Source organism: Xenopus laevis, chromosome 9_10L (assembly GCF_017654675.1).
Source record: "Xenopus laevis strain J_2021 chromosome 9_10L, Xenopus_laevis_v10.1, whole genome shotgun sequence".
Classification (NCBI taxonomy): Eukaryota; Metazoa; Chordata; class Amphibia; order Anura; family Pipidae; genus Xenopus; species Xenopus laevis.
The window spans coordinates 48,993,896-49,007,133 of NC_054387.1; the positions used below are offsets into that span (position 1 = coordinate 48,993,896).

Genomic DNA, 13,238 nt, shown 5'->3' on the forward strand with positions numbered 1-13,238 from the left:
TGCATAGTACAGGCACAGTAGCACCGACTTAAAAAAAAACTATTTCCATTGCGACGTCACTGCCCAGATTATTAACTCAAATCAACTCCCTTAAGGACCTTTAGTGAAAAACCGGTTTTATAATTGAGGTTGCATTTCTTTTAGAGTGCATCTGTTGTGACAGGTAGCGCCAACGTATCTGGCCAATAATTTGCAATTGCTCTTTAAACACTGATGCAACAGCTTTATCAGAGAAACCATCTGCCTCACGCTTTGGAGACGACTTATACAACCCATCTGTTGGACGGATGCTCTAAGCCTTTTATACAACAGTTTATTCTGTAGGTCTGTAAACTTAATATGTTGAGAGAGAGAGTTCTGCCGCCTTTAAACCAAAAAAAAAAAAAGGAATGGATTTTAGAAACCTTCTCATTTCCTTGGCTTGTGTCACCGAGTGTGTGTGTGAGTGTGTGTGAGTGTGTGTGAGTGTGTGTGTACACAGGGTGGGGAATTGCTGAGGTCACAAGAGGAAAGGAGGGGCCCCCTCTCCCTCACAACTAAATTCCGACTGCTGCTATTACACTTCATGCTGCTGATTTTGTACCAACCAGGAAATAGCAAAAACTACAGCCTCCCCAGTCATGTTTCTGTGCCTTTAACTGAAACAATGACATTGTGACTTGCCTGGCAGCTCCCTGCTTTTGTAGTAGTCACAATGACCTGCAAAATCCACCCACTGCCACAACCTTAAAGAGCACTGGAATAGAAAGGACTCCCGGCACACTTTCCTCGGTGCTGAGAGGCAGGAAGACACTGACTGTACATTGCACAATCCAGGGTTGACTTCATGTTTAAAAAAGACAGGACCGGTCTGGACAAACCTATATCTACATTCTGCCTGGAAGCATGGAGACATTCTGCGGTTCTGGAGATCTGGGCTCCCAGTTCTGGGTAAGTGTATGGGCAAAAAGCAGCTTTGGTGAACTGTTCTGGTTGTATCAGTTTGGTGTATAAGTCATATTCTAACCGTTAAACACACCATTTTTATTTTGTTTTTACCGATAAACTTTAAGGGGCAGATTTATCAAAATGTGAGATTAGAACTCACCACAGAAAAACTTATCCATGTTCTATTCATTCCTAGGGGATTTTTAGAAACGTATTTATCAATGGAGTTCACTATTTGATAAATATACTTTTAAAAATCCCCTAGGATTGATTAGAAAGTGAGTGTGTTATTCTGCCGTGAGTTCTAAATTCACATTTTGATAAATCTGCCCCTTATAATAGTACACGTATGGGATACGTTATCCGGGAACCCATTATCCAGAAAGCTCTAAATTATGGAAAGGCCATAGGCTCCATTTTATCCAAATATTTAAAAACTATTACCTTTTTCTCTGTAGTAATAAAACAGTACCTTGTACTTGATCCCAACTAAGATATAATCGGAGGCAAAACCAGCCTATTGGGTTTATTTAATGGTTATATGATTGTATAGTAGACTTAAGGTACGAAGATCCAAATTAAGGAAAGATCCATTATACGGAAAACCCCAGGACCCAAGCATTCCAGATAACAGGTCTCATACTTATACCTAAAGCCACCCCAAAAGACCCAAATCAGGCACACAGGCGCGTACAAGAAAAAACCCACATTCCACGCATTCTACCCTAAAAACTACGGCGTCTACTGTTATTTTAAGGAGATTTGCAGTATTTACTTTATTTGCTTCCTAGGCAAATAAAGCAAATTCTTTTTGCTCCACGGTAAAATTAAAAAAGGGTGTCGGAGACACTGCATCACATTTGTTAAAACGACCAGAATAGATGGGTCATTTTGGACATGAGTGAACCGGTTCTGGATTGTTTTCCTTTAATTGATTATAAACATGGCAAATAGATAGAGAGTGTTTAAAGTCTTCCTTGCCTGGAGCAGTTACAGATTTGGGATAGTGTAGCACTGAGTGCTGCCAAAAGGCAAGAGAAAAGTAGGGATTAAACTTCATCTGTCTACGAGTAGTGATGGGCAAAAAATCTCGGCATTGTTGAATTCGCTGCGAATTTGGCAGTTTGGCCGTGACTCGTTTCGATGTGCGTCAGAAAGAATGACACACGTTAAAATGCGATGTGTGCGGCAAAAATACCTGACGCACACGTCAAAAAACGACTTACGCATCAAAAAAGGATGCTTGACAAAATCGAAGCACGCGCCAAATCAGTTTCACAAATTTTTAGCCATTATTCGGTGAAGCGAAACGCAGCAGATTCGCCCATCACTATCTACGAGTCTTTCTTCAATCACAGCCAATAAGAACTGTAATTCACATTCAGGGGCACATTTACTAAGGGTCGAATATCGAGGGTCGAAGTCGAAGTAGGTAGTCGAAGTTTTTTTTAAAGAGACAGTACTTCGACTATCAAATGGTCGAATAGTCAAATGATTTTTAGTTCGAATCGTTCGATTCGAAGTCCAAGTCGTAGTCGAAAGGTCAAAGTAGCCTATTCGATGGTCGAAGTACCAAAAAAAACTTCGAAATTCAACGTTTTTGAACTTTGAATCCTTCACTCGGGCTTAGTAAATGTGCCCCTTAGTGTATCTTTTTAAAGGAGTATTTCTAGAGTGCACAAAATATTGTATACACAAAACTATTTAGGCCGAATGCCAAAATAGTTCCATAAGAAAGATTTACTTGGAAAGAACCAAACCAAGCCTGAATTTCCATTTGTATATGTGAAACTATTGCTTCTGAGCTTCTTTTCTGAATCTGAATTTTGAAAATATTATTGTAATTCTGCTAAATGCCAAACCAAATCCTGAATCGGGCGAATCCCTTACATCAGAACTGTGCAACCGGAGGACGGCAGACCCGATTTAGCTCTCCGAAGGATATTTATGACCCCCAGTCTGCTCAAGGACTCCATAGACTTCATCGTATGGCATCAGCATGTTACTATAAATGAGCTCTTAAATATGCTCCACCTGAGAAATAATCAAGCCACAATATGTCATAAGTTAGACAGCACTGCCTTACATTAATAGCTGCCTAACATCTTACTGAACTTCAAAAGACTGATGATCACGGGTGTAGTGACATGTGTAGTGACGTGTAGTGACATGGGGACAGACCGGAAAAGTAAAAAGATAAGTACAAACTGAAGCTAAGGGTGGGGGCAGTGGGAAGTGCAAACATGCAAATACCTACAGTAGATGGACAGATAGACAGGCATATAGATCAATATCTGTATATAGATAGATAGATGCATATTTTAATATTAATAGATCCATTCCATACAAGTAAAAGTCAAATTCCGCCCACAGCTGTGTGCTATGGCAGATTTATCAAAAATAGAGCTTACCACAGAAAAACTCACCCACTTTCTATTCATTCCTATGGGATTTATCAATGAGGTGAACATTTATTTATTAAAGGTTTTATCTGTGAAATCACAAAAAAATTCAAGTTTTTTCACTACAAGAAAAAGAAATCGATTTTTTTTTAGATTTATTATACCCCAATGCTGCAAAAAAAACAAATGCAAAAATCCACCATCTCAGCCCTGTGGAGGTTCTGTATAAGTCAAAGGGAGAGGCACCTATCCCAATTTAAAGATATCGTCATCTGTGCTGGGTTTAGCCCGAAAACTGGGTTTTTAGGAAAAAAATTTGAAAAAATCGTATGATTAGAGTTTTCACTCGATTTTATTTACTTTTTTAAAAGTCTGATTAAATCAGGTTGATTTATTAATAAATAAGGCAAAATTCGGCATGGGAATTTTATCAAGCTATTTTTATTGGGAAAATGAGTTAAAGGACCAGTAAGATCAACAACATTTTTTTTAAAAAAATGTGTTAGTGTACATAGAAAAAAACACCAAGACAAATTAAACATTTAAATCACAAAGCCTTTATTAAGAAATAACTTACCAAAACTCCGATTCCGCTCCTCTTCAGAAAAGGCGACACAGCGTCGATCCATCGTGCGGCGCTCGATTTCTCCTTCCTGGCTATCTCCTATAAGGAAGGCAGGGAAGAGAAATCGAGCGTTGCACGATGGATCGCTCGATCACTTTCTGAGGAGGAGCGCAAGCGGTATTTTGGTAAGTTATTTATTAATAAAGACTTTGCGGTTTTAAAGTTTCATTAGTCTTGGTGGTTTTTTTTTCAATGTATATTAACAATTATTTTTTAAAACACATTTGATGTTACTGTTCCTTTAATTTCAGATTTAGTAAATAACCTCCTAAGAGTTCACTATTTGATAAATAAGATGCTAAAGAATGAACAGAAAGTGGGTGAGCTCTAATCTCACATTTTGTTCAATCTGCCCCGTAGAGACTGTTATGTAATGTCACTGTAGTGCAGAGAATGTTAGGGTAAGGCCACACTGGGCGTTTTGGGGAGATTTGGTCGCCTGGCCAAAACACCAATCTCCCCAAACACCTTCCCTCACTCTGCGCTGGCTTAAAATGAAAAATCGGCCATGCTAATTACATGCTGCGATTTCTGAAGGCGCCCGAAGTTGCCTGATGAGGAAACTTCGGGCGACTTCGAAAAACGAATCGCCGCATGTGATTAGCGCTGGCAATTTTTAATTTTAAGCGAGCATAGAGTGAGGGAAGGCGTTTGGGGAGATTGGTCACCGCAAAGATGAGGCGATTAGTCGCCAGACGACCAAATTTCCCCAAAACGCCCAGTGTGGCCTTACCCTTACTACAGGTTTGTGGCATCATTATTGCATCACTCCCTTTGTACATTTTTTGCACACATGTATTACCTTTTTCTAGAAAGGTGTTGTGCAATAAAATGTGCCCTGATTATGACATTCTTCAATATTTCCAGGGTTTCTCACTTTCTCTGTTGCAGTAGCGCTGAAATCAGAAATATTCCAGCAGTTATGTACAAGAGCATGTGGATTTTGTCGTATGTTTCTCCCGCCTGCCCATTCCCGGCTGGTTTTAAATGAATACGATTTAACACTTTCTATTCCACTTCCATAATCTGAGAAAGTGTGAAAGGGGGCATTTTTTAAAGGGAAACTAGTAACTCTGTTTGGTTCTTAAGATTACCAGTCCTATTAGTATATATATATATATATATATATATATATATATATATATATATATATATATATATATATATATATATATATATATATATATATATATATATATATATATATATATACACACATACACACACAAGTGTGTTTAAAAAAACAGAACGTTTTACATTGAGATCTCTACTACTAAACAAAGGTGACTGAACCATAACACAGACATCAAGGCCTAGACTAGAGTATTACCATATGACTGTTCACCTAAAAACGTGAGAGAGTTGGAGCCTGTGGTTTAGGAGATGGGAGGGGCACCCATGCAAATCTGCAAGGTCACCATATTAAAGGGAAGCTAAACTTCAGATGAACTTTCATTATGATGCAGGCATTGATTTGGCCAGGCCGGTGAATGTCAATTGAAAAGTTTCTTATAATCAGCCTTTCTATAACATACTAAAAAGTTAACTGAAAGTAAACTGACGGTAAAAAACTACTTTTAAAAACATTAATGCACATTAAAATTTAACTATAGGTAAATAATGCTGCTTCTGTGAGTAGTTGACTGTTTTGCCAACTTGACTGTCACTTCTCTAGCTGGCAGTTAGAGTTTCTAATGGTAATGGACTACTGCTGCACAAATTTGGCAACCCCCTCATTAAGGAATATGGGGGATCAGATAGGTAATATAAAAGCATTGGGCAAATAGTTTTATGGCAACATTATAAATAGCCAGCAAAGGCAATGTTTTCCGGATAACAGATCTTTCCGTAATTTGGATCTTCATAACTTAAGTCAACTAGAAAATCATGTAAACATTAAATAAACCCAATAGGCTGGTTTTGCTTCCAATAAGGATTAATAATATCTTAGTTTGGATCAAGTACAAGATACTGTTTTATTATTACAGAGAAAAAGGAAATCATTTTTAAAAATTTGGATTATTTGGATAAAATGGAGTCTATGGGAGAAGGCCTTTCCGTAATGCTGAGCTTTCTGGATAATGGGTTTCCGGATAATGGATCCTATACCTGTACATCATACTGGCAGTAGTTCCAGCCCCTGCTAAGAGTGCTCCTCGACTGGAAGCATTGCCAGCAAATAATGTATTACAAATAGCAACTGCCCCGCAACTGACTTTAGAAAGATAAATAAGGGTCGGTAATGTATGAAACTGGAGCAGTTTTCGGAGGCCAGACTTACTGGGCTGCTACTGGGAAACAGGAACCAAATCAAAACATTCCTATTTAAAACATTTACATTTTTGACAAATGGTAGAAAAAAAACTAAAAAAACAGAAAGCTTTTGGAAACAGTCATTATGCGTGGTGCGCTGGTTTATAGTATGAAAATCATGAGTTCTGTGATAGTTAAACTGCCCGTTTAGAGTTCTAACCTGACTGTTTAATACTGTAACAAAGGCCGGAGCACATGATAATCACAAGGATGTTGTTGCCTTAAAGGGATTCTGTCATGATTTTTATGATGTAGTTTTTTATTTCTAAATTACAATGTTTACACTGCAAATAATTCACTCTACCATATAAAATTTCATTTCTGAACCAACAAGTCTGTATTTTTTATTTGTAATATTGGTGTGTAGGCAGCCATCTCAGCTTATTTTGCCTGGTCATGTGCTTTCAGAAAGAGCCAGCACTTCAGGATGGAACTTTCTGTTGTTTCTCCCACTCAGTGTAACTGAATGTGATGCAGTGGGACCTGGATTTTACTATTGAGTGCTGCTCTAAGACCTACCAGGCAGCTGTTATCTTGTGTCAGGGAGCTGCTATCTGGTTATTGCTTTGGATGGACGCAAGGGTTTCTGATACTAGAACAAAGAAATAAGGGTAAATATACCAGTTCTAGTTGATTATCTGGTTACCTTCCCATTGTTCTGTTATTAGGCTGCTGGGAGGGAAAGGGAGGGGGTGATTTCACTCCAACTTGCGGTACAGCAGTAAAGAGTGACTGAAGTCTATCAAAGCACAAGTCATATGACTGGGGCAGATGGGAAACTGACAATATGTTTAGCCCCATGTCAGATTTCAAAATTAAATATATGTTTTGCTCTTTTGAGAAACGGATTTCAGTGCAGAATTCTGCTGGAATTTTTTTTTTCCCATGACAGTATCCCTTAAGGGTAAGGGCACACCTGGCGATTCGGGGAGATTTAGTCGCCTGTCGACTAATCACCTCTTCTTTGGGGGCGACTAATCTCCCCGAACGCTTTCCCCCTGTCTTGCGCCAGCTATAATGAAAAGTCGCCTGCGACATGGCACACGCGGACGAAGTGACGTGTGTGCCATGTCGCAGGCGACTTTTCTTACAGCCAGCGCATGACAGGAGGAAAGGCGTTCGTACCCTTAAGGATTTCAAACCTTCTTCCCTCCAGGGTTTTTACAGTACAATTACTATCTTCTGTACCCGAATGCTGCCTGGCTTAGCAGGGTAACTCACAATGCCTTACAAATGTTTGACATTCCTGCCTTTTATTAACGTTATCTTAATGTGGGTCAGTGACCCCGGCAAACAGAATACTGATTGATGTGGGGGTGGATATTATTAGTATCTTTACTACTGTTTCTTATCTTTCTTTTCTGGCCATTCTCCAATCTACTCGCCCCTCCCATTCATTCTCATTCTGCCTTTACACCCCAGGCCTGCTTTGCTACCAGATATCAGTATGGGGCAATGGCACACAGGTAGTCCAATAGGGTGCATTGCATTGAATGGTATTAGGAGTTGGTGACAGACAACTGTTTTCAAAGAGGCGACAATGGTCAAAATACCCCACGTGGCAGAACCCATTGTGGGCAAATGTATATGCAGTGACAAAAAGTCATGCGATTTGCCTTCGCGCTCCTAATTTCGGTTCGGCCTGGCCGAAGGATTCGCCGATTGCGAATCCTGCTGAAAAAGGAAGAATCCTGGCTGAATCCAGAACCACATCCTGGATTCGGTGTATCCCAGTGATGCCACCCCCCTTTGACCCACTCCGTTGCTAAAGTTTTAGGTGCGGAGTGGGGGGGTGGCATCAGCAGCTCCAGAAATGATACTGCCCTATGTGGTCACAAAGATGGTGTTTCTTTTTCGGTAATGTTGTCTATGGAACATTTCACAATCCAAAGCAAGCAATATAGCAACTCCAGCACTTATGTATAAATGCAAACATGAACTATACATTACTTCATCCAGAGAGAGAATAAGAGAAATAGCTATATGGCCCTTATTAGACGAGTTTCAGCATCCTCAGCCAACCTCTACATTGAGAGAAGGACTTCAGAGACTAAGAGCAGATCCATGTCTTAATTAAAAATGATCCACACAGAGTTTCTTTACACGTTTCTTCCACCCTAAGCCAAATGGTCCGTGTTGCAGAGAGTTACTGATCTCCCCAGAGGATTCTGGGAAGCCAGCCATGTTTTCGGAGCTTAAAACAAGGGTCAGTACTCTTCCATCTGATACTGTGGATTGAGGGAGAGGTTGGCACAACTTGTAAAAATCTGTAGAATAGTTTTCATTGTGAGTATGAGACAATAATCCTCTAGTAAATGGGTTTTATATAGTCAGTAATACCCAATGTATACACCAGCAGCAACATGGTGATATAGCTGGAAGCAAAATCAGGAGAAATTCTTTGAAAATTTTTTGTCACAAAAGATGAGGCTACAGGGCTGGTTAATTAATTCTGATGCAGAATGTACTGATTTTCAACTTGTCATGAAATGAATAATTACAAATTACGCCTGTTTCATGACTTTATTATTACAAATATACTTTATATTTTGAATCAGTCCCTAAGCTCAGAGCATGAAAAGAAGAGATGGAGCCACTGAGCGTTGTTAGGTTTGGTTTCGTTTGGTTTACCTACTATAGATCTAATAACAGTTTTAGTGATGCCTCCAGCGAATATCTGTAATCTGTTGTCTTTCTTATAGCCACCTTAAAATTTGCAAGCCATTATTCAAGCCAGATGGTACAGAATTAGGAATCCCTATAAATATATACTATATATTTCTATGTATAGTATGAATATTACTGGTACGGGATCTGCGTTATCCAGAAACCCATTTTTCAGAAAGCTCTGAATTACAGAAAGGCCGTCTCTCAGACTCCATTTTATCCAAAGAATGCAAATTTTTAAAAAGTATTTATTTTTTTCTCTGTAATAATAAAACAGTACCTTGTACTTGATCCAAAGTAAGATATAATTAATCCTTATTGGAAGCAAAACCAGCCTTTCCTTAACGTCCAACAGCAGCACACACTGAGATTTCCTCCCTCCCCCTAATTAGGACAGTAGGACCAATAGCTAAGCTTTTAGAAGCCATAAGAACCCTCCCCTTCCCCCCTTCCATCGTGTTTTTTCTGTCCTACCTGGGACAGTGGGATACTTTTTTCTTTTCTTTTGCAGAAGGGCTCGGTAGTGAGCCCTGGGACGTTCCAGGGAGCCAGCTTCGGGTGGTGGTCCTTGGGGAGGGTAGAGGACGGAGCTCCTGGCCCTCCGCATTAGCTGACCGCATGGATAATGGATAGGCGCGCAGCCACGGACCGGCTTTCAGAAGGCGCACAGCGATGACGTCATCGCACAGTGAGGAAGCGGCTGGTTTTAAAAAGGGCAGCGTGTGTTGCATTAGGGGCCCATTATGTGCTGCAAATACAAGCGGTCAGGCTACAAACAAGGGCTGTGTTACCTGGAGAAGCAATTAAGGTATTGCTGGTCTTCCTATTGCCCAATATGTGTCCCAATATTACAGATTACAAATATTGTTTTTTTCATTACTCTCTCTACAGATGTCCAGTCTGGAAATTAGGGGGAAAAAGCGGTCTAAAACCAGACATTTGGTCTGCAGTCAATGTGATGTTCCGCTCCCAGATAACTATGAGAGAGGTCGCTGTGAAGCCTGTCTCGCAAAAGCGAATGAAAATGCTCAATCTGCTGAAACTGCAATGAGTTGGTTTAAAGACTTTATTCAACAGTCTTTTTCAGAAATAAGGAGTTCTTTATCTCAGAACATAATTAATCCTGCTGACAAGTCACCTATATCTGTAGATGAACAGGATTACACGGTTATTGATGAGGTGAATTCTTCATCAGAGGATGAAGTAGACATGGCAGTATTCCAATCTGAATCAATATCAAAATTGATAAAAGCAGTTAAAGGTGCAATGGAAGATCAGGAGGGGAAAAGTTCAGAACCAGAACAGGAGAAAGGATGGTCTAGGAAAATGCCTAGAGCTTTCCCCGTACATCCAGTGATAAAAGATCTAATGGAGTTTGAGTGGAAAAATCCAGACAGGCCACCAGTAATTAACAAACGCTTTAAGACTCTTTTTCCTATATCAGAAGAGTCCAAAAAATGGGAGGATCCTCCCAAAGTGGATATGGCTGTGGGCCGACTTTCAAAGAGAACCACAATTCCGGTGGAAGATGGTTCAGGCCTAAAAGATGTGATGGACAGAAAAGCGGAGACATCCTTAAAAAGAATTTATATGACTTCTGCTGCTCAGTGTAAGCCAATGATTGCGGCCGCTGAGGTGTCAAGGGCCTTGAGAAACTGGTTAGTTCAGTTGGAAGAAGATATTCATAACAAAATTCCGAGGGAGGATTTGGTCAAAAGTTTGAAGACAGTGAAACTGGCATCTGAGTTTCTCTGTGACTCTTCTATTGAGTCACTTAAACTTGCTTCAAAGAATTTAGCACTCTCTACTACAGCTAGAAGGGCAATCTGGTTAAAGCCGTGGAGAGCGGATTCAACCTCAAAAATGAATCTTTGTAATATGGACTTTGAACCAGGTCAATTATTTGGATCCAAACTTGATTCATTAATGGAAAAGCTATCAGATGATAAAGGGAAATCACTTCCACAAGATAGACAAAGGAACTGGAGAGGATCCTTTTTTCGTAGACAAAAGAGATCTCCGCCAAGGAAAAGACAGGATAGATTCTATGAAAAAGAAAAAGAGAGAGCACATCCCTTTCGAGGGCAAGGATCTACAAGAACCTCTAGAGGAAGAGGAAAACCTCAATTTGGCAGACAGAAAGAATTCTGACGCCAGAAGTTTGGAGGTTGGGGGAAGGCTTTCGCTATTCTACCCTCAGTGGGAAAAAACTGTGACAGATTCCTGGGTTCTACAACTAATAAGAGAAGGCTACAGTATAGAGTTTCATCAAGAACCACCTCCTCGATTTCTAACCACCCCAGAGGGTTCTTCTCTCCAAAGGCAACTGTTCTTAGAAGAATCTATCCAGAATTATCTTCAGATGAAGGTCTTAGAAGAAGTTCCAGATTGCGAAAAGGGCCAGGGAACCTACTCCATCGTTTTTTTGGTCCAAAAGCCAAATGGAACTTTTCGCATGATAATCGATTTGAGAATGGTGAATCGATTTATAAAGAAAAAGCATTTCAGGATGGAAACAATAAGGTCTGTTATTCAGATTCTAGAAAAAGGAGATTATCTGGCGACAATAGATTTAAAGGATGCCTATTTACATCTACCCATCTTTCATCATCACAGAAAATTTCTGAGGATAGCAGTGATTATTCAAAAGAAGATACACCATTTCCAGTTCAAGGCACTACCCTTTGGAATAACTTCTGCACCACGAGTCTTCACCAAGGTGGTGGTAGCTGTGGTAGCAGTGCTAAGAAGAGAAGGAATACACATAGTCCCTTATCTGGACGATTGGTTATTGAAAGCAGTCTCAGCCTCTCTTCTAGAAAGACAGATTCAGAGAACCCTGGAAATCCTGGGAAATCTTGGTTGGATAGTCAACAAAGAAAATCTTCCCTCTTCCCAGCCAGACAGAAACAGTTTCTGGGGAACAGACTGGATACAGTCAAGATGAGGATTTTTCTGACTCAGGAGAGAGTGTTGTCTCTTCAAAACCAGATTATAGCTCTGGAGAATTCTGGGGCGATATCTCTTCGTCAGAGGATGAAAATTTTGGGCCTCATGTCAGCCTCTATAGAATCGGTACAATGGGCAAAACTGCATATGAGGCCACTACAGCAAGAACTGCTCTCCAGATGGGACAGAGACATAGAGTCACTGGACAAAAAGTTCTTCATATCTGCAGAAACAAAAAAGTCACTAAGCTGGTGGCTGCAAGAAGGAAGACTTACACAAGGGAAAAACATAGAAGAGCCAGAGTGGATTGTTGTGACAACAGACGCTTCTCTCAGTGGTTGGGGAGCTCATATGAAGGGCCTATCTGCCCAAGGAGTTTGGGGTCCTATAGAAAAGTCCCTTTCCTCAAACTTCAGGGAGTTGAAAGCAGTTTTTCTAGCTCTAAAGTCTTTCCAGAGGCATCTAACAGGCCAGGCGGTAAAGGTTCAGTCCGACAATACGGTGGTGGTAACCTACTTGAACAGACAAGGAGGCACAAGATCCAGAGTACTCCTAAAGGAGACCATGAATATTCTTCAGTGGGCAGAAGAACATCTTCTATCTCTGATGGCAGTACATATTCGAGGTCAGGACAACAAACTAGCAGACCACTTGAGCAGAGTTGCGTTGGATCCAGGAGAATGGTCTCTGAGTCAGAGGATTTTTCAGAAAATTATCAGAAGATGGGGAAAACCAGTGGTAGACCTGATGGCAACAAAAGAAAACTCCAAGCTGCCCAGGTTTTGCTCCCTTTACAGGAAGGATCAGCCTTGGGTCCTGGATTCGCTATCAATCAAGTGGGACTTCAGTCTGGCGTATATCTTTCCCCCTATTCCTCTCATAGGGAGGGTTCTAAAGAAGATTCGCATAGACCAGACTTCAGTGATTGCGATCATACCATTCTGGCCGAGAAGGAGCTGGTTCTCACTCCTAATGAAAATGAGTCGGGGGGAATATTGGATCCTTCCCTGCAACAGAGGTCTATTGTTCCAGAAGAAGGTGTTTCACACAGACCCTCAACGTCTGAACCTGACAGCATGGAGGTTGATAGGCCCCTATTAGAAAATCGGGGTCTTTCTGAAAAAGTAATCAGTACCTTAATGAGTGCAAGGAAAGAATCCACCTCCAAAGTTTACTCCAGAATTATAAAGGTCTTCAAGAACTGGTGTAGCCTAGAGAATGTTGAATTGTCTTCAGTCTCGGTAAACAACGTTTTAGACTTTCTTCAGAATGGCTTAGATAAAAATCTAAGACCTAATACACTTAAAGTACACATATCGGCAATTTCAGCTTTTCTGGGGACAAGGTTTGCTGAA

At 40.4% G+C, this 13,238-nt stretch overlaps 1 protein-coding gene across 2 annotated transcripts in view; it reads left to right on the plus strand.

Moving 5' to 3' along the window:
- The first annotated feature begins 281 nt into the window (after window positions 1-281).
- Window positions 282-13,238, plus strand: part of abcc3.L (ATP binding cassette subfamily C member 3 L homeolog) — a 57,601-nt gene continuing 44,644 nt past the window's right edge. The window contains exon 1 of one of the 2 annotated variants that reach the window (XM_041575982.1): window positions 282-930. In XM_041575982.1, coding sequence (XP_041431916.1) covers window positions 886-930 — 45 coding nt within the window. In that variant the 5' untranslated portion in view covers window positions 282-885. The remainder of the gene's footprint in view (window positions 931-13,238) is intronic. The other variant, XM_018235402.2, reaches the window with a different exon arrangement.